A 27037-nucleotide genomic window follows, 5' to 3' on the forward strand; every position below is an offset into this window, starting at 1 on the left:
TATTTTATGTATCCTACTTCTAATTTAGAGAAATCTTATTTACATAGCTCAAAAGTTAGCCTTGAAAATAGGAACATGAGCCAGAGTTGAGTCTTCAACTAAAATTTACAGACCCTTACATAAAATATGCACTCTTGGCTTTGTTTCCAGAAAACATAAGGACATACCCCTAATTGTAATTGTAGATTTATTTTTCACTTCAACAATTAAACGATAAAGTATAGACCTTCAGTCTATAGTACAATGGGTCAATCTAAAAAATAAATCTTTCTATATAACTCTATACATATCTTAACAGTCTCTGAACAACAACAACAAAAAGTTAACATAATAATGCCATCTGGTATTATTTTCCACAGAATTGTGCCCATATATCTAAATTAAGCAAAAATGAATTAAGTTGGTATCATCTACAAGTGAAGTTTCTTACCTACTGTGTTCTCATAAACTGCGCTACCAGTCTTCACAAAACTAACCATACATTCCATCCTAAAATGAGTTACTTTAAGTCAAACCTTTCTCTCTTGTCCTCTGGATGAGAGGGGTGCTTGAACAAAACTAAACTTGAAGCCTCCAATATGCAAACACAGTATCAATAACGGTTTATTAAGTTATGCTCTCTTTTTCTCCATACGTAATTAGAACTTATCGATGATATTTATGGATTTGAGTGAAGTCCCCCAAACGTGTCAGAAACACGGAAGGAAGGAGAAACCTGTTTTTCTAAGCTGTTCCATGGGTTCCATGTAAAAAAAGAGGTCCCATCTATAAAACTGTTTTTCGTCTAATAGATCATTGACGTTGACCTTCAAAGTAAATACTATAGAAGAAATATGAGTGCCTTAGTCATCCTGTTCACCTTATGTCACTTCTCTTGTAGCTCTACACTCACCTTTCTTCCTAGCTCACCTTCAAACGTAATGTTGCCTTTCCTTTTCAGCTTCCATCCTTTCTGTGAAAATGGATAATCTCTATTTAATCTGGAAACTGTAGGAGATTTTGCTATGGATGTTTGACAGTTCAAACAATATAACAGACTTTAATTTAAATAGAGCAAGTTGATTCACAGAGGCCTCAGAATTTTAAAAAACTATATGAAATTACTCTGTACTACCACTAAGTGGTGGAAAATATATGGGGGGAAAAAAAGAAAAAGAAAATACAAAAACCTGAACTAAATGACTTCTGGCTGCCTTCCACTGCCTGGTAAATTAGCCCAGTGTCATCAGTGAGAGTGAGCCATGATACCAGGTTCATCTTTCTCCACTTTCTAAGTCAATAAATAAATAAATAAGTCCCGCAGGCAGATAGGAAGGACACTACCTGCAAAGCCGTCGGCGAAAACATCAGAAGCTGGCATAACACGTCCATTCTAACGGAAATAGGTTCTTTATTACTTAATCAGGACGGCTTCTGGGCGATTCATGAACCACTTATTGAATCACCGAGTTTAAGAAATCTGAAAAAAAATATTGGGAGTTGGTAAACACCATCTCCTGATTGATCAGTAGCACGTAGTGTTTGACACGAGAGACTTTTTACTATATTGGCATTTAAAGGCCATGGAATGGTTTTCTGTTGAACATAGTGAATAGTGAATCTATAAATCATAGAAAGCTCATTGTTAAAATCCACCATCTTTGGCCTATACAGTTACTAAGTAGAGAAAGGTATGCATTTTGTTGGCTGGGCTACAGTTCCTAAACAATTCATCTTTACAGATTTCTTTTTCTTGAGAGGAGAAACTGAAATAAAATGTTATGAGTCTTTTTGAGCCAACTATAAAACATAAATGTAACCTCAATCCCTGATCAAAATATCACTGGATTTTAAAAAATATCACACATAGCTGCTAAAGCAATTAAGTCCATTGCATTAATAAAAAGGAACAAAGAAATTCAAGAAAGTTACTATTATGTCTTTGTGCTCCAGTGAACTGACCTTTTTAAAGGGCTTTGTATTTTAAAAATCTTTACTGCTTAGTCAGATTATGATCAAGGTTGTTTAGTTTATTATTAAAGGCGAGGGGGAGAGGGGGCAGGAAGCCAACCTTCCCCAAATTGCTACCCATTGTCTTTCACATCTGTCTCTCACAAATGGCTTTAATTTTGTGAGTATCTATCCCCAGGAGAATGCACAACAGAAATATTTTTATAAAATACAGGATAAATAAGCCCATTAGAACCCTGACAATACTAATCATGCTTACACATACGAAATGCAAAGAGGCAATAAGGCTTAAATAATGCTCTTTGTATTAATTATTTTAATTCAATGGGATACTTTCTTGCAATTAATAAGAATTTTACATTTCTCACCAAACCAGTGGTGATTTCTTAACTGTATTTTATCAGCAACTTTGGGATTTCCTTTTGGAGTATTTTAATAGCCTTAATACTATTTCAATTGGGTAGGTGCTGGCAAGAAATGAAACCTGGTCCTTGTATTTAGTATGCATACAGAGATGGTCTAGCAAAGGGCTGTGCAATAGAAACAGGAAAGAGGAGCAAAAAAAAAAAAAAAAAAAAAATGGTACTTGAAAAGAACAAGAGGAGGGAAGCCTTTGAAAATGCACAGGAATACTGAGCATGTTATATAGTTTGTCTTTCTGGTGACAGTTACTAAGATTCCATTATAAAAACATGAGCCAAGTCAAGAGAGAAATGGCAGATCTGGCTTGATTTCTGGGAAGAGCAGATTTTCAACAATGTTTAAATTTAGGTAATATGACCTCATTTAAAAAAAATCTTGGAAAATGATATTGCAAGTGCTTTGTGTTAAAAACAAAAACACAAAAAAACACTACCAAAAGATGTCAAACAAATTCTCTGTGGTCTATCTTTATAGCCCTTTACCCAGTTTTGGCACCAGGCAAGCACAGTGTTATAATGGTCTATTATTAAGATTAAAAACTGTTAGGTTATGCAGCACTACCTTCTAAGTGAATTCCTTCAACTTCATTATTATATTAGTTAATTCAAAAGAGCCCATTTTAAGCATTTATCCTTTAATCTTTGATTGAGTAAAGCACTGTATTAGGTATTTTTAAATCTCTTGTTGAAGCTTTTTAAAAAATAAGTATTTATAAGTTTTCAGAATATAATCAGACCATTCCCAGATATGAACCAAAACTTAAACGAACTTACAAGTAGGTTATCCTACATAACCTATCTGAATTTTTTAAAATGTTACACTATCATCATGTTAATGTGAAATCTGAAAGGACAATTTTTAAAAAGAATTTTTAAATCCTGTTTAAATAACCACCTGTGCTTTATGTATGACTCACCTTTTCACAGAGTATTTAATCTCTTCTCCCCAGGGGAAAAAAAATGGCACAAAATTATTGAAGGTAATGACAGAGCCATAGAGCTTAAAACCTTGATATCATTTAAAATAATATTTACCACTTGATGAATGTCTCTTAAGTGTTTTTAATACATTTTAGCATTATACATGATTATATACATAATAACCTGATGTTGTATGTATTATTAACTAAACTCACTTAAGAAATGAAGATCTGAAGATTATAAAGCTGAAGTAACACGCCCAAGGTCACAAAGTTAGAAAATGAGACCTAAGACTATTAGTTCAATACAAAGTTCAATACTGAAGCCCCGATGTGCAGGTGCAATGTGAAGAACACCTGCCTTCCTACTAGCTAATTTATATTCTTCACAGCTAAGTAACCAAACTCTTGAAATACACATTAAAAGAACAAGAAAGAAGGTCCTAAACTGTAGGAAAGGTGTGTTTCTTAATAAATTTTCAAGCCTGGCCAGTGTTGCTCAGTGGTTGAGCGTCGACCTATGAACCAGGAGATCACGTTTTGATCCCAGTAGGGGTCATGCAGGAGACAGCTGATCAATGATTCTCTCTCATCATTGATGTTTCTATCTCTTCCTCTCTGAAACCCATAAGAATATATTTAAAAATAAATTTTCAAAGACAAGTTTTCAATTTTTCATTTTTATTTCGTGGGTGTTTGATTTTTTGTTGTTGTTGTTTATTACTATTAGATACTAAGGCATTCTTATAGAACTCAGTTTTCTTTCACCAATAAAATGAAATGTATAATCACTGAATTAAAGTTTGACCTATGCTCTATTAAATTGTGTAAATCTACATTTTTTCTGACATTGCTTCCCATTTAGTGAACATTTCTAACACTTATATCATCAACTCCATTTAAATCCTTGCTTCAGTTCCTCTAATCTATTCTGTAAGTTCTGTTTGAGTATGAAGGAAAATATTTGCCACAATGATATATTAAAGTACTTTCGGAACCGCCTGAAATATCGCTGGGCCCTACAAAAGTTACTCATTATGCAAAGTTTGAAGCACTACATATTAGACTTCTAGCAATGGTTTACTTCTAGAGCAATTCATCATCACTCTCCAGAGATTACTTACTCTAGAAAGCTGGTGATATAGTCTCGACTGCAGGAAGACCAGGAAAAAGGATTGGTATTTGCAGTAATGTGAGCTGCCATAAGTTTTGCTGTTTCATGACCTTTCGTCCCACAAGGATTTCCAAGTCCATCATGGTTCATACCAAAACTGTTTTAACAAGGAAGAAACATAAGAAACATAAAAGAAGTAAGAAAAAATAAAACAAACCCCAATATATCCTTTATTTTCTTATTTGATCGTGTATTAGTTTTATTAACACATGCCTTCTATAAGAGTAGACTAGACCCTCTAAGGCAGTGGTTCTCAACCTTCCTAATGCCGTGACCCTTTAATACAGTTCCTCATGTTGTGGTGACCCCCAACCATAAAGTTATTTTCGTTGCTACTTCATAACTGTAATTTTGCTACTGTTATGAATCATAATGTAAATATCTGATATGCAGGATGTATTTTCATTGTTACAAATTGAACATAATTAAAGCATAGTGATTAATCACAAAAACAATATGTAATTATATATGTGTTTTCCAATGGTCTTAGGCGACCCCTGTGAAAGGGTTGTTCGACCCCCAAAGGGGTCGCGACCCACAGGTTGAGAACTGCTGCTCTAAGGAAATACAGGCTTAAAGTTAAAGAGACTAAGGAATAAATCAATGATACAATATATCTCCAAATCTCTTTAAATTTATCATATAATCTCAAATGTTATCTCTTCTTGAACAGATACAGATTATGTATTAATTCTCACTTTATAGATGAGAAAAACAAATTTAGTAAAAATACAAGACCTATTAATGATCACACAGTAAGTGTTGGAATTTTTAGCAGAACCTGCTTTTTAAGATGCTAGAGTTCATACTACTTCACTATGAATCAGAAAGGAATTATAAAAAGATGGTTTTGATCCATCGAGTCCTGGGTTATAGGCCAAACACAAAGTCCTTTTTCTTACTAATATAAATAAAAGAGAATTAAATACATAGGTAATTTGTTTTTATGAGTTTTCAAAAACACATTTTGAAAAGTCTTGACATATTGAATGATTATGAAGATAAAGTTTTTCTTTATTAACACCTCCCTTTATTTTTCAAAGCTTTTGTGTGTTTGTTTTCGGTGTCCTGTGGCCATGCTTAGTACCATCAATGTGATTTAAAAATATTTTTAATAATACACCAAAATTTTTCTGTAAAGGATATATACCCACTACATATAAATAAATTTTAGCCTTTCATCACAAGTAGCCAAAAGTTCAGAATGAATATTACTAAAAAAAATATGTCTCCATTGTGACATTCTAATAAATGATGTGTGTTCAAGGAAATAAATGATTTGTGTGACAAGAGTATAAAACAGATGAGGGTAGTTGCTAGGGAAAAAAATTGGACAGGTAATTGAGAAGACAATAAATGAAAGTAAATATTAATGCATTTGGCAGTATAGAGACATTGAAGATTTGTAAGCGCAGCTGATGATTTCTGAGTAGAAGAATAAGAACTTGATCTGTATTTTAGACAGGTCATTATAATAATTTTGTGCTGGAGACATTGGAGTGGGAAGAGACTGGAGCCAGGGGGAGCAGAAGGAAGATCATATCAATTGGAAAATGATGTGGGTATGAATTAGGGCACTGGATGGAGAGATGGGATTAGATTTGAGACATGTATAGAATGAATTGGCCTTTATAAATACAATATAAAAGAGCTACAATGAGGACATATAATAAGTTCATACATGGGGGATAGAAAGGAGTAACAAGTATTTCAGGCAGAGGAACTAACATAAGCAAAGGAAGAGAAGTGTATGAAAATGTCCAGAAACCCATGTTAAAATACCAAATAACTATTCAAGAACACAAATATTTCATTTTCCCACTTGACATCAACATACTGGAGTCAACCTAATTGAATGCTCTTCTAAGGACATGATGGTGGAATTTACAATTAGTTGAATTAGACATATATTCTGTCAAAACAATCAGCTACAACTTTACATAAAAGGCTCCTTTGTTCAAATTCTTAATCCAATAAACTTAATATTCTATATTTCTCTGAAAGGTTGGTGCTACTGTGTGAGTACTACTATAATTCTTGTCAAATGATAATAGCTTTAAAATATGGTTTCCTTTTAGCAGCAGTCTCTTAAATATCCCACAGTCATGCTAAGATAGGTGTAGGCAGGCACAGATGGTTTTAAGAAAGTCATTTTCGAGATCTTCAACTTCCTTATGTACTCTATTCTTTTAAAAAATCAAGTTCCTTCTTTTGAAATTAAATTTCTCCCGCTTACAAAAGAAAAACTTATCTTTCACCCATCCACAATTTTATAATAGTTCATAGCCTTGGAGGATAAAAATATGGATGGGCATCAAGAAAAGAGAAATGGAAAACATTTGGTGGCAGCTTTGAGAAAGAGAATGGTGTTAATGATTGAATAACATATCAGGTAGTTTCTTGCTTTCATCACATTTATAGGAGGATATAATCAAATTAACAGATGATAGACTGTAAAAATTATTTTCATGATAAATCACCATGGTTATGTTTTGACAAATAATTCAAAAGTAGTTCAATGAATTGATTGATATTTCTATAATAAACTCCTTTCATCTCATCTATTTACTTATATTAACAAAGCATTCATCATCTACAGAAACAAAATGAAGAAATTGAACTGATGCTGAAATCCTTCCTTATTTTATAGGAATACAAAGATAAATGCAATAATTTAAAAATATATCTAATTAAAGATACAGCTTCTTATAAAGACTTTGATTTTATATTTTATTTGCTTTTATATTTTATTACTTTTTAAATCTGTAATATGGATATGCCCCTCTGATCAATCATTAATAATGATTGCTATTTAATGAAAAAATAATCCAGGAAAAAAATTTTTTATGATTATAGGAATTTTTTTAATGTAATTGCTATATAGATATATTTTTATATGGAGATATTTTATATAATTAAACATACTTTTAAGCATAAAATATATGTATAAATATTTTGAAAATATAAAATATACCATTAGGGTAATAGTTTGGGAGGGAGAGAAGAAGCAAACATATTGAGTTAAAGGGAAAAAATGATTATGATTTTAACTATAAAATAAGAATGGGTTTGTGTATTTTTTAAAGGCATATGATAGTTTCCAAATTGCTATGGCATTCAGATTCAATTGGATATTTTTAAAAGACATATATAGCAATTTTATTTTCACATGCTAATATATACAGTATTCCAGAAATTCTATCTTTTGTAGTTACTTAGAAAAAAATAAAAATTTTTAGACATCAGCTGAAAAATATACAATAGGGTACATAGTTTTAAAAAATTCAGAAGTATAAGAGAGACAAGATTTTTTTTTTCTCTCCTGAGGAAACTATTGATGAAGAGTTTGGAAAGCAAAAAAGTGAAACTCATTAGTGATCAGAAAGAATAAATAAGAGGCCACTTTAAAACCATCACACTGACAAACACTGGAATGTTACCAAGGACTAAGTGTTGGCAGTAATGTAGAGAAACTGGGATCTTAGTTCACAGCATTTGTAATGTGGTCAGGGCAGCTGTTCCAGAGAGCAAGTCAGCAGTGCTTAGTCAGATTAAATAGGCAGATACATTATGACCCAGAAATCCTATTCTTGGATATATATCCCAGAAATATTCCCAAAGAGAATATGCATAAAGATGTTCATGACAGGATTATTTATGATAGCAAGGAGATAAAGACAATCTAGGTGTCTGTCACCAGGGAATGGATAAGTAAACTTTGGCAGATGCATATTATGGAATACTAAACAGAACTTGGAGTCAGCAAACAAGATAGATGTCTACACATAAGTATGGGTGGATCTTAAAAACAGTGAAAAATTAAGAGAAGGAACAATGTCTATAACACTATATCAAACATGTAAACAAAAATTACATACACACTCTCAAATAACAAAGAAAGGTCATGGAATTGTTCCAAATTAAAGACTAAAGAGACATAACTAAATGCAATGAAAACTGGATTGGAAGAGAAGGAAAGGAGGTTATAAAGAACATTTCTGGGACAATTGATAAAACTTGAATATGATTGTATATTAATGATAGAAGTATATCAATGTTAAATTTTCTAATTTGACAACTCTACTATGGTTATATAAGAGATTATCTTTTCACCTTAGGAAACAGATGCTGAAATATTTGGGAATAAGGGAAATGTCTACAACTTACTCTCAAATACCTAAGAAAAATTTCATGTACATATACAGAAAGAGATAGCAAATATTGCAAAATATTAACAGCTGAATCTGAGTGACGGACACATGGAAAGGCTTTTTATTATATCAATATTTCTATAAGTTTGAAATCATTTCAAACTTAAAAAGCTAAAAATGAATACATACATGTACAAAACAACCTGCAATATTTTACAAGGATATGTATGTACTCAAATATACATATCAAAATTGTTAGAGTAGTTATTTATGGGGGAAAACAAATGGCAGTGGGAATGGAAATATAGAAACAGAGCAGAAGGGTCCTTACTGGGACTGATAATGATATTGTGCCAAGAACTAAGGTTGGATGGATAGATGGACAGATGGATAGGTAGGTAGGAGGTAGAAAGAAAGAAAGATAGATAGATAGATAGATAGATAGATAGATAGATTTAAAATAAAGTCTGCTCTTTAGTTTCAAAAATACTGTTTTTTTTAAAAGAACAAGAGAGACAGGAGAGAGAGAGTGTAATAAACCTGGGGCCCACCCTGATGAGTGAACAGTAGTAACAAGAGAACACTCCCATGGTTGGTTTTATGTGTTTAATAAAACATTTCATATTACATAAAAGTAATGTTTCTCATGTGTGGAGGGTTTTAGGACCAGAGAGAGAGAGAAAGGTTAGAGAGAGAGAGGGGGAAGTTAAGAGAGACAGCTTTCCATGGGCCTCTTGTTATTCCTACGTTATGCTGGGTATATCAAGTCTGCAAGGCTTGCTCTTAACCCAGGCTATGTCTCAGGATAACTTTAAGAAATGAGGTAACATCACCCCCTGGATAAAGAGCAGGATTACGTACTAAAGTAGTCCCTCTTATCTGCCGTTTCAGTAATCTGCGGTCAACCACAATCCAAAAATCTATATATATAAAAGCCTAAGTGACTGGATGAACGAACAGACAACTGGATGACAGGCCAGTAGCTATGACGTGCACTGACCACCAGGGGCCAGACGCTCAATGTAGGAGTGCTGCTCAGCTAACAGACGGCTGCCAGACTCTGGGCTGACAGCTGATGAGTGCAGCTGTGGCTGCGTGAGCCTCTCCCGTGGACACTCCCCCTGCGTGCCCAGGCTGCGGTGGCAGGGGGGCCGGGATGAGCAGGAGCAGCGCCCAGCCTGGGCGTGGGCTCCTCCCTGGCCACTTGCCACTTAGCACACTACTTTGTGCTGTGCAGGATCAACGTGGACAGTGGGCTGGAGCCTGATGAGCTGGCAGGTAAGGCTGGGCTGCGGTGGCACAGAAGTCCACTGATCCCTGCAGGCCAGGCCGAGGTACCCCACCGGTGCACAAATCCATGCACCAGGCCTCTAGTATTAAATAAAAAAATCCAGCAATAAACAATTCATAAGTTTCAAACTGGATGCTGTACTGAGTGCTGTGAAGAAATTTTGCACCACCTATTCTGTCCCACCCTGGACATGAATAATCCCTTTGTCTATTGTATCTACTCTGTATATGCTACCCACTGATTAACCACTTAATAGCCATCTTGGCTATCAGCCTAGCAGTTTTGCTTTTGTTTTAATTCATGAATGAGAGTTAGATGTTCTTGAAGTAATTGACCAAGAGTTGGGAAATCATCCCTAAACAGTTTGGCTTAGTGGATAGAGCGTCGGCCTGCAGACTGAAGAGTCCCGGGTTCGATTCCTGGGTTGCAGGCTCAATCCCAGTGTAGGGCACGCACGAGGCAGCCGACCAATGATTCTCTCTCATTATTGATGTTTCTATCTTTCTCTCCCTCTCTCTTCCTCTCTGAAATCAATAAAAATATATTTTTAAATGATTAAGTAAGGTAATAAATATGGTGTTGAGATCTATAGCTATTATAAAAAAAAGAGTTGGAAAATTGATCAGGAGTAGGAAAAGAGCTAAATTAATAAAAAGGATGTGTTTCTTCAGGATAGGAGATGTTATTTTCATCATCACTGTAGTCACAATACACTCTAGGTTAGGTCAACAGAGCAGGTGCTTATTAAATCTCTGGTATGAAATTGTGCATGAGTGAAAGTCTTCCTATTGATGGACTATAAAACATGAGAGACAAAATCTAGAAAGCATTACATGAACATACCTCATTTGATGGTGAATAGTGTAATAAAAATATATAAAATCATATCAGTAATAAAAGTAGAAAGGGTAGCATTTGGGTCAAAATGAGTGGGATCACCACTCAGAGACAAAGGGGTTGCAATATACACTAAAGACTGTGCAATAAAGGTTATTCATTAAATGAAGATTCTGTGAGGAATTGAGAAATACAAATTGGCAATTATAAAATAGCCAGGGGGATGTAAAGTACAGCATAAGGAAAATAGTTAATAATATAACTATGTACGGTGCCAGGTGGGTACTAGACTTTTGGGGGGATCACTTCATAAGTTATATAAATTCCTAATCACTATTCTGTATACATGAAACTAATATAATATAAATTGATTTGAGAGAGAGAAGGGGGGAGAGAGAGAAAAAATACACTGATGTGAGAGAGAAACATTGATCAGTTGCCTCCCATACATGCCCCAATCGAAAGCACAACCTTTTGGTGTAAGGGATGATGCTCCAATCAACTAAGCTACATGGCCAGGACTGTAATTGACATTTAAAAAAAAAAAATTTAAGTTAAGCTTCTGTGACTCAGAATCTATCATATACATCAATCTGTTAACTTACATGCTTTTCCCAAATATTTTTCTATTGTACGTTAATTTTCTATGAAAATGATCTTTCTTTTAAAACTATGTTTAGCAAAACAAAATCTCCTTATATACATATGTGAAGAGATATATAAGGAAAGGTCATTTATTTTTTAGGATATATTGGAGGAAGCTCATTGGTGATTATATTTTACATCACTTAACCATATATTATTTAACCATTTTACTGTAAAAGTAACATAATGTATTTTGCACCACAAAATAATACCTTACTTTAAATTTTTATACACAATTCTTATTTGTTCTTTTGGAAGATCAGTAAAAATAAAAAAGAGTAAACACAGACTACTAAGTATAAAGTTAATATGCATTCAGTCTGGAGATTCTTTTTAAAATCACAATTGATGTTTTCAAACCAAACAAAGGATCTGTATAGCTAAGAAAAATCTTAAAATGCCTAATTCAACATTTTTATCTAAGCAATCTTAATTTTATCGTGTTGCTAATATATCAACATCATTTTTTCTTAAATAATCATGGTATTTAAACTGTCTTGCATTTTGTTAAATAACCGTTAGCACACAGAGCATGTACTTTTAAAACCAGTCACTAAAGGAAAAAAAATAGATGTTTATTCAGTTCTTGAATAACACATACACAATTATAGAATTAAAGAATAGTTTCTTGCCCAGCTGCCATGGCTCAGTGGTTGAGTGTCAATCTATGAGCCAGAGGTCACAATTCAATTCCCGGTCAGGACATATGCCCGGGCTGCAGGTTCAATCCCCAGTGAGGGGTGTGATCAATGATTCTCTTTCATCATTGATGTTTCTGTCTCTCTCTACCTCTCCCTTCCTCTCTGAAATCAATAAAAAAAAATTTAAAATATATTTTTAAAAGAATAGTTTCTTAATGTTTTAAACTTACTAAATTTCCCTTTAAAAAGTAACTTTAAAAAGTGATGACATAATTATAGTCTAAATTGTGACAACTATAAAATCTCAAAAATAAGCCTTCCCATTGCAGCAGAAAAATATAAGGGAATAAAGGGACATCTCTCTTAAAAACTATTTTCCATTTGTAATCTCTTTGATCTGTTCTTATTCATAACTGATCTTGGCTATGTATCACTTGTTACAATAAAGCAAAAAACAAAATTTAATGGATGTACTCAGAGCCTTCTATAACCACATCTGGCAAACATTTTTAGTTTTAATAGTTACCCAATAGGATAGTTATTACAATTTGCTTATGTGTTTTCTAAAACAGAATTTGGAACTCAGTTCTACCTTTGGACTTTATATACAATTTACTAAACTAAGTGAACTCAAGATTTTGGACTTATTTAGGAAGATATTTAATGAGGAGGGGTGTGCCTAATGAAATCTATACTCTTTGCAAACCTGTATAAAGCAAGTTCACATTTAGTATAAGCTTTTCCCTTGGGCAAGGGAAACAAAAGAAAAAATAAACAGATGGGATTACATCAAACTAAAAAGCTTCTGCACAGCAAAGAAAACAATCAACAAAATGGAAAGACAACCCACTGAAGGGGAGAACATACTCATCGATCTATCTGACAAGGGGTTAATATCCAAAATTTATAAAGAAATTATAAAACTCAACACCAAAAGAACCCCAAACAATCCAATTAAAATTGGGCAAAGGACCTGAACAGACTCTTCTCCAAAGAGAACATACAGATGGCCAATAGACATGTGAAAAGATACTCAACATGACTAATCAGCAGATAAATGCAAATTAAAACCACAATGAGATACCGCCTCACACCTGCTGGAATGGCTATCATCAATAAATCAACAAACAAGTGTTGGTGAGAATATGGAGAAAAGGGAACTCTTGTGCACTGCTGATGAGAATGCAGATTGGTGCAGCCACTGTGGTAAGCAGTATGGAGTTATCTCAAAAAGTTAAAAATGGAATTGCCTTATGACCCAGTGATGAATATATCCAAAGAAACCGAAAACGCTAATTCAAAAGGATATATGTACCCCTATATTAATTGCAGCATTATTTACAATAGCCAAGATTTGAAAACAGCCCAAGTACCCATCAATAGATGAGTGGATTAAAAAGCTGTGGTACAATTACACAATGGAATACTATTTGGCCGTAAGAAATAAGGAAATCTTACTCTTTACAACAGCATGGATGGACCTGGAGAGCATTATGCTAAGTGAAATAAGCCAGTCAGAGAAAGACAAGGACCATATGATTTCACTCATATGTGGAATCTGACGAACAAAATGAACTAACAAGCAAAATAGAGACAGCCATATAGAGAGTAGGCTGATAGCTGCCGGAGGATGGAAGTATGTGGGGAGGCGGCGGGGGGGAGGCTGGGTGAAAAAGGTGAAGGGATTAAGCAAAAAAGGAAAAACATGGACACAGACAATAGTATGGTGATGACCAGAGGGAAAGTGGAAATTAGGGGGAGGTAGAAGAGTGTAAATATAGGGGGGAATAAATGACGATGGAAGGAGATTGACTCAGGGTGGTGAACATATAATACAATATATAGATGATGAATTACGGAATTGTACAGCTGAGACTTACATAATTTTATTAACCAATATCACCCCAATAAATTCAATTAAAAATTAAAAATAAATTAAAAGGCCCAACTCATAAAAATAGAGAATAAATTGGAACTTGCCAGAGGCTGCAGTGTGAGTGAAATCATGAGATGCTGTTCAAAGTGTACAAACTTCCAGTTATAAGATAAGAAAGTTCTGTGAGAACATGAAGTAGTATGACTATATCTACTGTATCGTATACTTGAGAGTTGCTAAGAGAGTGAATGTTAAATGTTCTCACCACATACACACACAAAAAGGATAATTATATGATGTGATATATGTGTTAACTAACCTTATCATGGTAATCATTTTGCATACATGTATCAAATTATCATGTTGTACACGTAAACTTATACAATGCTATATGTCAATTATATCTCAATTAAGGTGGAAAAAAGGAATAAAGGAGAAAACACAAATTACAAATATCAGGAATGAAAGATGGAACATGATTATGTATACTATAGACATTTAAACATGTGTATGATAAATTTAACAACCTAGCTAAAATACTCTACCACTTTGAAAGACATAGCAATAAAAAGAATGAGTAAAAAAAAGAAAGACATAATTAACAAAAAAGACTCAAAAGACTTAGATAATGTTATTTTGTAACTAATAAGAAATTAACTTATTAATTAACAATGTTCCCACAAAGAAAATTCTTGACTCAGACGGCCTCATTAGTAAATTCTATCAAACATTTCGGAAAGACATTATGTCCACCTAATGCACACAAACTCGTCTAGAAACTAGAACAGTTCTTAATTCCACTTATAACACTAACTTTATTCAGATACTCAAACTAGACAAAGACATTAAAAGAAAAGTATAAATCAACCAATTTTTCTACAAAAATTGTGCTGAAATAACTGGATATTCATGAGAAAAAGAGGAATTTCAATCCTTATATCACGCCATACCAAAAAAAAAAAAAAAGAACACTAAAAACATAAACCAAAACTCACTGTAGATCTTAATATAAAAGCTAACAGTTGTGTTCACTTCAGCAGCACATATACCAAAAGCTAAAAGTCTAGAACTTCTAGACAAAAATAGAAAATCTTGAAGTAGGCAAAGATTTCTTAAGACACAAAACAACACAAATCATAAAAGAAAATTTTAAATTAGACTTTATAAAAATTCTGTTTTGCACAAGTCACCATTAAAAAAATGAATGGCAAGCAACAGACTTGGACAAAATAAATATTCACATTATGTATATATGATGACAACTTTTACCTAGAATATACTATTGTTAAGTCCTACAACTCAATAAGAAGAAAACATCTCAGTTTTGTTAAAAAATGGAAAAAGGATTTGAGTAGAATTCAAAGAAGATAATGAACGACAAATAAGCACATGAAAAGATGCTCATTATCAGAAAATCAAGGATCAACTACTTAAAACCACAATGAGATTAGTCTATCAGAAAATCAATGATCAACTACCTAAAACCACAATGAGATACCACTAAAATGCATAATAATGATTAAAATCACAAAGAGTTGGCAAGGATCTGAAGTAACCAAATGCTCATAGATTGCTAGTGGGAATGCAAAATGGTATATAGCCACTTTGAAAAACAGTTTATGCATTTGTTATAAAATGAAACTAACACATACCATACTACCAGCAATATCACCCAAGAGAAATGAAAGCTTATTTCCATACAAATCATTATACATGGATGTTCACAGAAGTCCTATCCATAATACTAAAACTAGAAACAACCTAAAATGGGATATGTGCTATGAAATACTATTCAGAAAAAAAAAACAACTACTAATATACACAACATGGATGAACCTCAGAAACAATGTGCTGAGGGAAGGAACCTAGACACAAAAGAGTAGCCACTACGTAAGTTCACTTAAATGAAACTACCAAAAAGACAAGTCTAATCTGTAATGATAGAAAGGAGATCTGTGCCAGGTAAGGGGGAGGGAGGGTGGAGATTGACTGTAAAAGGAAACACGGGGATTTTTTTAGTTAATGGAAATGTTGATATCTTGATGGTGGTGGGGATTACCTGGTTATATACATTTGTCAAAATTCATTGAACCATACACAAAATAGAAGCACATTCATTGTATTTAAATTATACTAAATAATGTTTTAAAATGTACTCATGGGAACGTAAACTCTTCCAGGAAATAGAATACTCCTTAACTCATTATATAAAACTAGCATTATTTTGATACCAAAACTAGGCAAAGGTATTAAAGTTCCAACTACTTTCGTGCATGTTTATTATTAACCTTCTATTATGAGAGCAAAGCACTGTTCAAGCATTTAAAGAGAGGTAGGGCCCCAGCCGGTTTGGCTCAGTGGATAGAGCGTCGGCCTGCAGTCCAAAGGGTCCCAGATTCGATAATTCTGGTCAAAGGCAGATACCTCGGATGTAGGCTCCTCCCTGGCCCAGGCCCTGGTCAGGGCATGTGCAGGATGCAACCTATGGATGTGTTTCTCTCACATCGATGTTTCTTTCTGTCTTTCCCTCTCTCTTCCACTCTCTCTCAAAATCAATTAAAAAGTATCTCAGGTGAGGATAAAAATAAATAAAGACAGGTACTTTAACCAGAAGAAGGGACATTTGGATGGAAGAAAACAGTAATTGGAGCTTCCTAGCACACATAATTTACTTTACAATTTTATCCTGAAGTCTTGGCACATTTCTCCTTTAAAAAAAAAAATCATCTCCTAGCCCAGCCGTGGGCAAACTACGGCCTGTGGGCCAGATCCGGCCTGTTTGAAATGAATAAAACTAAAAAAAAAAAAAGACCGTACCCTTTTATGTAATGATGTTTACTTTGAATTTATATTAGTTCACACAAACACTCTATCCATGCTTTTGTTCCGGCCCTCCGGTCCAGTTTAAGAACCCAATGTGGCCCTCGAGTCAAAAAGTTTGCCCACCCCTGTTAGCCAGTCTTCTATAGAAAGCATACCCCAATTGGTAAAACCAAACACTGACATTGATTTCTGAAAGCAAGACTGATATACCCCTGCAGCTTTCAATACAACTTTTAACACTTCTTTACACTTTCTCAAAATCAGGTTTATAGTTCACTCAATCACGATTAGTTAATAAATGAGTTGTCACATCTAAAAGATTTGTGGCCTTAAGACCTGTTCTTATTTGCAAAAGAAATCAGACATATACAATGGTAGAGGGAGCAGCCTAATGAACTCCCATCCACACATGGTGATGAGTATAAAATGCAACATGTTGCTATTCTTGCTTTATCTTTCTCTTTTCCCCCTTTCTTTTAAAAGTAAATCTCAGACATCATGTCACTTCAGTCCTGCAGACTTCAATGTGCATCCCTTAAAAATATGAATATTTTAAGATCTCTTTTTTTAACATTATTTTTGTACAGTAGGGATACATTAGATAGTTTTCTCAATATAACTAGAGGTCTGGTTGAGTTCTTGCCACCCCTCTTTAACACCATAATTTTTCAACTTCTGAAACTATGGCAACTACATAATTAATGAAAAAAATCTTTCAAAGAACATTCTTTTCTATACAGTTTCATTAAGTGCCTTTGGCTTATAGCCTACATTAGAGGTAGACATGCCATTTAAAAATAGCATAAACCTCAATTTTTCATTTGACAAGGAAACTAACTTCTTGTTTTCACAAAAGTATGGAGAAAAATAAAAGTAGTCATTAAGGCCCAGCCAAAGAAAAAAGTTATCCCGTAGCTGTTTAAAATGGATATTATGTCCCTACATGAGAAAACACTGGGTACAAAACCATATTCTACACAATTTTTTAAAAAGTAGACAGTTTTCACACAGTCTAATGACTTAGTAGGGGCACTTTTCAGTAATCAATGGTCAAATGTTGTTCACTGTGATGAATCTGCAGACTTCATCATCTCACTTAACATCCACCCTAAACAATACAAATTACAAAAAAAGTTCACTATACTTCATCTGCAAAGTATACTTGATGTTTATCATGGCTATTGCTTTGTTTCAGAAGAACAGAAAGCACTGTATTTTAATTATATGAATTGTGCCAGATTGACTTGCTGAGTTCCTCAAAGCTAAACCCTAAGATTTTAAAAGCAAGTGAAGGGCTCTTTTTTTTTTTTTTTTTAATATATTTTATTGATTTTTTACAGAGTGGAAGGGAGAGGGATAGAGAGTTGGAAACATCGATGAGAGAGGAACATCGATCAGTTGTCTCCTGCACACCCCCGCACTGGGGATGTGCCTGCAACCAAGGTACATGCCCTTGACTGGAATCGAACCTGGGACCTCTCAGTCCACAGGCCGACGCTCTATCCACTGAGCCAAACCGGTCAGGGAAAGTGAAGGGCTCTTAATCCATGAAATAGATTTTCCCTAACTGACCAAATACAATTTCACATATTGAAAAAGATAACATGTTAATCACATCCAGCCTACTTGTCTGAGGGAAAAGGGATAGTCACATAGTAATCAACTGGACATGAAAAGAAAGCTAATTTCTAGTTAGTCAAATAATATTTTTGAATGGAAGCATTTCTTCTGGCTCTTGTTATAAAGCATTCTGTGTATCCCCCCCCGACCACCACCCATTTCTAACGATCACTATCAAACAAGAATTAGCAGTGAAAAAAAAGTTATTCAAAGGAACATAAATCTTAAGAGGTATATTCTACTTCTTGCACATTCTTTTACAGAAGGTATAAACTATTTATCTTAGGAAAAATTTAAAGGAATTACCCATTAGACTAACAAAAAAATCTAGGGAGCCTGAGAGTAGTTCAGTTAGAATCTTAATAAAAGATACAGAGATAAACCCTCCAGTGGGCTATGTAAGTACATACAAGAAAAGGGGACTTACGTAGCATATGCTGGCGTTGACTAACTTGTAACTGCACGAAGGAGTAGTGCTTGCATACACACATTACTCATCCATGCTGTGTTGCTTGTCCTGACCTTTCGATTTAATTGAATCTAACAGAACCTATTACATTCAGTCTGGTTGCATAAGACTATGACAGTCATTAATGAGCTAAATTTGTAAGTGCGCTGAAGATAAACTGCCTGCATAAGAAGGGCTTTTCCCTTTTGTTCCCCTGCTGTTTATTGCAATGGAAACTAAAACACCAATATTTTTAGGACTTTACTAAAAGTGTAATACTGACTTTTCCCCATATCTGAAGCAATCCAGGTTTGAAACTTGCCTGTTACTTAAGATTACCCATAAATCAATACTAATTTGGTAAAATTTAAATTGCAATTTTCCAAATAATGCAACAGATTGACCCAATTTTACTCTCCTCTTTCAAGGAAAAAAAAAAAAAGGCTGAACTACAAATTTATCTCAGGAATGATCGCTAAGGCAAGTGTATAATAAACATTCATTTTTATTTGTTCTTTTTCCCCCACCCATTTCTCTACCCAAAAAAAGCAGACTGTAAAACTTAGATCATACAAATGTCAGGAGCTCTTGCAAATAGATTGCTTGCTTGACTTAAAAATGTTTGACTATCCTTTTAAAGTTTTCAAACTCCTCTCCCTTCACATGAGCAGGCTTTTACATTTACTACTGCCCGTTGTTTGGAGTAAAGAAAGAAGGGTTTTATTGCTGAGAGGTGGATAGGACAGTTTGGGGCCAGATATATTTAAAACAAATATTAAAAACTAGATCCTCTTAAAAAGTAGTAAGGATGATATCTCACTACTCTTGGAACACCATTTCTTTTTTTCTAATGACACACAAGTACACCTGAAAATACAAGTTACATAGCAATGATTGCACAAACTTTATGCCTGGAAAAGATGCTCACAAGCTGTATGAAGAGTGAAAACTCAAAGTAAATTTTATGGAAGTGGTGTCAATGATGATTTTAAAATATAAAGGTGTTGTCACTTGAGGAAAAGAAAGATCATTTCAACAATTTCACTTTGAGGAGCTGGGTGTTGAGTAGACCACGCTAAAACTAAATTACTGCACATGTACATATATCACAAAACTTAAGTGTGATGTATTCACCACTCGGAGGATACTAGTCATGAATCAGAAAGATTATTTAACAAGTCTCCAGTTCTTAAGATGATTTATCCCAGCACCCTAAATGATAACATTCTCTATTGAAATCAGACAAAAAGGCAGTAAAATATGGTTGAGCACATGTGTTCCGCACAGTAGTTATGAGTTGCTCAAAGGAGTGGAGCTCTAAAATTTATTTTGATTTTCTTAAACTCACTCACTTGTGACCAATCTCATGTGCAATGGTAAAAGCTGAACCCAGGCCAATGTCTTCATTAATGCTGCAGCTCCTTTCAGGCTCACACATTCCAGCCACAGAGGCCAAGCCTGAATAAACAGAAGGAGACACAAAGGGTCAAGCCAAGGTGTTTCAGTCTTAAAAAGCCCATACTTATAAATGCCTGGATTCTTTTTAATAACCTCCATGCACAGAAGGAGCAGTTGGCAAAAGGTTAACTTTCTAGTCATTTGCAAAATCACTGGGGGGAGTTTCACTTTGCCGGCTAGACATTAATATTTTTTGAACTGCAGTCAGTGCTGGAAAATGTCTAGACTAGGGGTTAGATTTATAAATTTTACTTCTGGTAACTTGGGACCACCTAGTAACTTGAGCCAGAAGAGGGAATTCAAGAAAGCATTTCTATTTTAACATTCTTTAGGCTGTAGAAAGCAAAATATATCCACATTATTTTTCTAAAGAGATCTGTTTAAGTTTAGTGGGTTCATAAAAATATACAAGCAACTTTTTAGTTACCAAAAAAAAGGGAATCCCAAATGGTTTTCTAAAATGACATTTTTATAAAAACAAAAATGAATGATTCAAAAGAGAAAAAGGAGAAATGTTAAAGACAGGAGGTTGTTGCATATTTTTAATCTTCTGAAATTAGTCCTGATACTAATGCAACAATTTCTTTAAGTGTTTTAATGGTTGGAAAGTCATTCAGATATTCAATTTAGTTCTCCCCTCTCCCATCCCCCTTCGATGCCTTAGAGTTATATTAATAAAGAAAAATTATGGTGTTAATTCACTGATTCTAGTGAAATGTTATGTTACTCAAAGTATTCTTCCTTTGGGAATGTTAGTATGTAAAATCTTTAATATTTACTTCCAAATGAATATCATGCTCTGTGAATTGGTATGTAACTTTAAAACAGTGCTTAGAAAAAATTATTTTTGTGCAGAAGATAAAATGTCATGTGTTGCAATGAAACAAATGCCAAATCATACTTAACACACATAAGGGTGAAAGTTATTTATAAGAAATTGAAGGAAAACCAGGAAACACTCTTTCTATGTTACTATCATCAGCCAAATATTAATAATTATCTTCCCAACGAAAGTGATTTGAATCCAATTTAATAAATATGTATCGAGTGCAATAAACAATGTTCTGTGCTGGTATAATTCCCCAGCTGCACTGATTTGGAACAGTAAAAGCCATTCAATTCATATTTTTACTGACAAGAAAGCTCTAGAACAGTGATGGCGAACCTATGACACGCGTGTCAGAGGTGACACATGAACTCATTTTTTTGGTTGATTTTTCTTTGTTAAATGGCATTTAAATATATAAAATAAATATCAAAAATATAAGTCTTTGTTTTACTATGGTTGCAAATATCAAAAAATTTCTATATGTGACATGGCACCAGAGTTAAGTTAGGGTTTTTCAAAATGCTGACATGCCGAGCTCAAAAGGTTCGCCATCACTGCTCTAGAGATTGTTTCTCTGGATCTTCTAATATGAAATATCCACATAATAACCACATTGGAACAGAGATGAGGTTAGTGCTGGATTTGCTAATAGACGGTTTACTTTTCCTACTTTTTGTGGAAAAGGCAGCAGTTTGGGAAGGGGTTAATTTCTGTTTCACAGAGTTATAAACACTAGTGTTACCCTTGTCCTGCCCTTCCATTCACTTAAAAGTCTTAGAACCTGAAGAAGAGGATGTGAAAAGAGACTAGTCAAACTCCACTGAAAGAAAGAAAGACAGAGAGAGAAAGAAAACAAACAAACAAACAAAAAGTTTGCAGTATATTAAATGGCTTCAAGCTATTGGGTTCAGCAAGTTCCATGACATGGGACGAAAATGCCACCCAAAACCCTTTCTGTTTCAAGCTTTATAAAATTTGGTTTTAAAATATATATATTAATAAGAATAATTATTGTTAAATTAACATTTCTTACATTTCCCAAAATACATTATTCTATGGCTAGCTTTTTGTTTGTTGTTTGGGATGTGCCATGTGCTGTATTTTTCACTGAGAATTTTCAATGACTCCCCAAGGTATATTTGTAAGCACTGTTTTACCTCTGCATCTGATATAAAATTGTTAACTCTACTAAAAGGACAACTTAAGAAAGAACATATTTTGGAAATAACTACTACTTGTTGAAAATATAAAGGTAAATCTTAACTAAAATGAAAGAATAATTTAAATGCTACTGTATTTTCACAACCCCCCACTATTTTCTGTATTCCTATAAAATCGAAGCTGTCAAAGTTCTTATGTGTGATTGTGTTAATAGGGGTTTGATTACTATTTGGGTCATTTAGATTTCCTCAGTTTGATGGCCACAGTTTGCACCCTTAAATCTACTTAGCTAGGTTAAAATTGGTTGTCAGAAGTACTAAGTAAGCAAGAGAATATACAAGTATCAGCACAAAACCAACATGAAAGTCACTAGCATGGCCATTCAAAAAGAAAAAACTGATCACTTATGTACTGATAATATATTTTCCACATAAGGTCAACGTGTGTGTGTGTGTGTGTGTGTGTGTGTGTGTGTATATATATATATGTATAATAATAACAGCTGTTCATTTTTATACTACTTCTTTACTACACACCTTTATATTTTCTTACTTACTTTAACAACGTCCCTGTATATATACATATATATATATACACACACACACACTATATATATATATATATAGTTTATTCAGTTTTCACTATGAGACAGTATAAAAATAATTTAGAATGATTTAAATTTTGAAAATTTTACGTTGAGCTTGAAAATGCATTGGCGTGTATTGATTCTAGAAATTAGTAAACTATAAAAATTTGAACACATTATTTTGAAAAATGTGAAAGGAGAGGGGGGTAGGAAAACACCTCAAATCTACTTTAATAAAAATGACAATAAAAGTTCTAAGCAGTGTTATTACTGGGAGAGTGTTCTTCAATGTCCCAATGAAGAACATATCTCAATGTAAATAATCTATCTTCAAAAAGCAGAACAGGATATGTATACATATACATACATACATTCTAGCTTGTACCTTCTTTGAGGCTTACTGTCTACTGTACTTAAAGTTGATTAAGCACTTGGTAAATGCTTACAGAATTTGAACAATAATAGAAAAGGTAAGTTAGTATAATCTTCACATTAAATAATAACAGCTGTTCATTTTTATACTACTTCTTTACTACACACCTTTATATTTTCTTACTTACTTTAACAACGTCCCTGTAGCAGAAGGACAGATCCTACTTCTATTTCATAGATAAAGAAATTGAGGGACAAGAGCTAAATAAACTATGAGAGGCAATGCACTGAAACTGTCAAAACCAGGCGTTCATGTAGGATTCAGGATCCCTTCCATTGGATTACATTGGTCTTGTTAACCTAAAATACTACAAATAAAATCTTTTTGATGAGAGCTCTTTCTGCATTATGCTTTTTAACTAGCAAACTTCTCCACTGTAATACTCATCCTTCGCTAATTGAGATTTCTTCTTTAACCATAAATCCTGAGGGAAATGAGGTAGGAGAAGACTGAAAGGCAGGTAAAATCATCAAGAGAAATTTTAATCTCCGAAGAGATGATTCACTGAACACCCCAGGAAGTTGGGTAATACTTTTTTTCCCCCACTCCTATTTTAATTTGATCTTAAAACATTCTTATGAGGCGCATAGGAGTAGATTTTAAAATTATTCCTTGACAGGTAAAAAGATTGAGATTTGTCATGGAGAAACTAGAGAATTCACCTTCAGTTGCTTAACTTCTGAGTCTTTTAAAAGTCTCTTGACACTAAAAAATTATCATTAAAAAAGTCCCCATTTCTTAACATAACTCTATTTGCTTAAAATTTATTTTACTTGAAGTTAATGTAGTTAACTTTTACCAGTATGAAGTTATGATCTGCAACAAAATGTGATTTTTTAAATTCTAGATTATTACAAAACTGTTTTTTAAAAAACAAATGATTTGGGGGGGCACACAAGAAATATAATTGTATCCTCTCTACTACTGTCTGTAATATTTTACAAAGTTGTTCTTTTTTGTTCAGGTACTAAAAATTTCCAATAATATCATAATTTGTGGGGATATAGTATTTCCATCAAATTGCACCACTCCCCCCACCCCACCCCCCCAAAAAAACCTGCTCTCAATGCTTCTTCCTTAAGTATCTCCAAAATGGTTTTTGCCTTTCCTTTCCTTGCCTGAAATTTAAAGATGCTGGCTGCTTTCATTTGCTCTCAAACTCCTTGGTATTTTTGGAAAATACATTACAGAAATGGATTATTTAAAAATGAGTGGCAACTTCTGATTTATCATTATTGTTTGATGATTTTTAATCATCTTCTAAGTTGTTTTTAATCATCATTCTACTTGTTTCCTAGTAGGTGACAAGGAAACAAGGTCAGGTTTAACAATTTATAGGAGTCATTTCAGATGTGTCAGAAAGGAAAATGACCAAATTAATAATAAAGAGCAAAGCCTCTGGACCAAAGAGACAATTTGAACTACCCTCCTTTTATAAAACACTTACCCAGTGTTCCACAGGGCTTATTTTTATAAGTGCAGATATCATATCTATAGAGGAGAGAAAAAAAGAGACGAAATTTGTAATCTGATCAAATTTTTTAAATGTTTTCATATATTCATCACACTTTTTTTTCTTGGAGCTTTGGTTGTCAGACCACAATCAGTGCAATTATGAGCAGCCAGCTGGAGTGTTGGCATTTTCAGCACTCGGGGACACTGCCGGCTGCTCTACACTCACAGCCTCTGGCTACAAGCCAGCAGGACACCTGCCAGCAAGAAAGAAAGGTTAAAGTGGGTTTTTGTAATTACAAGTTCCGTAAAATCATCTACCTTACTGTCTTGAAGCTAGAATAGCTTGTCTGCAGATTGCTACTGCTTCTACAAAAAGCAAACAGGTAGTTTTTTAATTCCCAATCTTTTTTGAACCTGCTGGAATATTTTCTTATTATAGCCACAGACGGTAGTTTATACTTCTGAGCTACAAGCACCATTTGGTGTTCATTCAACTTGAACAGGTGTTCTTATTTGATTAAATAAAAACCAGAGCAATAAAGCAATTGAAATAAAATTGATATCGCATAGTTTTCCTTGTTATATAACAGCAATTTTGCGTGGCTAAAATGCAAGTATTTTAAGAGATTTTTATAAACAGCTAAATAAATAGCTCACTAGGAAGCTTTCCTAATGTTGCTCAGACTTATTCGGACGCAGTGTTGCATTATAACGCAATATAAATGATGTCGCTCATAAAGTAACGTTGCATATTTTAAAATAGGTTGCATTTAGAATGCTAAATCAATATTGATGTAAACGTTTATTTTTAAGCATTTTAAAAATATTCTTTCAAACTTATTTTTAAAATATAATACATGTTTCTAAAGTGAGTATAAAAACTACATTTTAAAAGACTGAGTATTTTTATTTGCCTATGTTTTAGACTAGAAGTAAAAAGCTTTTTAGTTAAAAAAGAAAATTTCACAAACTGCAGGAAAATCCACGTTGTAAAAAGTTCTCATTTATTGTATATAATGGTTAGTCCACATTACTGGGGGGAACAGTTTAGTAATTAATCCCTTAGTCACTCGTCATCTTCATCTTGTTCAAACTCTACAAATGTTTCCTTACATTTGATCTTGTATAACTTTTCTATTTTGACCATTCACACACTCACACTCTCTCTTCCCTTGTAACTGGTAAACCAATAGGTTGTAGTATCTGGTACACTCTTGAGTGTAAGATATAGAGCGGGCACTTGTTGTATTTACCAAAGCATCAGAAAGTATATTCTGGGTGTCAAAATCAATTTATCTTACAATCATACTGTATAAATGCCTATGATGTTACATAGACACAACCCATACCAGCAGTGTTCAAGAAAATGTAAACAAAGACTTTTCATAAAGAGTAATGCAGATAAAAATGTTTAAGCAGAATCTATTTCCAAATCCTCAGCTTCCATGTGTCCTTTTCCTAAAACTGAACTGCCTGAGAATGCACCTGTAAACCACCAATTTACCTTTCGTCTTTGCCTTTCACAACTGCACTGCTTCTACTTTACAAAAAAAAAAAAAAAAAACAAACAAGGAACATACTTCTCACCCATCCCAATCCTTGTTATGGTATATTGCTCCTGGGTGTACAAGCCTCCGAAGCATAATGCAAAGGAATAATTCAAGAATTCATGGATCCTGGGGCATAATCTCTTACAAAGCAAGAAAATTGAAGGGTGTAATGCTTATTTCATCCTGGGAAGACTCTATTTCTTTATACCTCTCTGTCTGATTGCTTATAAGCCAGTCTATATATCCCTCTCGCAATTAGAACTCAGATGTGACATTGTCATGGAGTGTTTTAGCATTTTCATTTGAACTAAAAAATAAAGCCAGGCTTGTTATTGACAGACAATAGGTCTGACTTACCTAAGTAGTTTGGCAATGAGGACTGACTTAGCCAATTAGATTACATGGTGAACATTTTTCATGACTCAATGAAATAGGCAACTCCAAAGTTGTGACAACATTTATTTAAAGCGCATATACAACATATTGTATGTTTTAAACTAGTCTCTGAGCTACGTAAGCTTATGATTCAATAAGTATTTTTAGATATCAACTTTATAATGTGCAAAGTGGTACATCATTTTTCAAAATTATTTTAGGAGTCAAATAAAGCAAAATGTTTGAAGATCACAGACAAATACAACTTATATTTCCACCTCATAGCAGTCTTTTCTCACCTCCTCTCATGCTCTCATGCTGCCTACACCTTTTATGTTACACTTCTGATGAATATTATTTCATTCTATTATGACTGCCCAAAATACCTGCAT

At 33.8% G+C, this 27037-nt stretch overlaps 1 protein-coding gene across 1 annotated transcript in view; it reads right to left on the reverse strand.

Moving 5' to 3' along the window:
- Window positions 1-27037, reverse strand: part of ADAMTS6 (ADAM metallopeptidase with thrombospondin type 1 motif 6) — a 229076-nt gene that overhangs the window by 115500 nt on the left and 86539 nt on the right. The window contains exons 9-11 of the mRNA XM_070411450.1: window positions 24713-24756; window positions 20151-20256; window positions 4417-4563 (exon numbers count right to left, since the gene is read on the reverse strand). Coding sequence (XP_070267551.1) covers window positions 4417-4563; window positions 20151-20256; window positions 24713-24756 — 297 coding nt within the window. The remainder of the gene's footprint in view (window positions 1-4416; window positions 4564-20150; window positions 20257-24712; window positions 24757-27037) is intronic.

This window comes from Myotis yumanensis, unplaced genomic scaffold (assembly GCF_028538775.1).
Source record: "Myotis yumanensis isolate MYYU_CA2020_CCGP unplaced genomic scaffold, mMyoYum1.0.hap1 SCAF_4, whole genome shotgun sequence".
Classification (NCBI taxonomy): Eukaryota; Metazoa; Chordata; class Mammalia; order Chiroptera; family Vespertilionidae; genus Myotis; species Myotis yumanensis.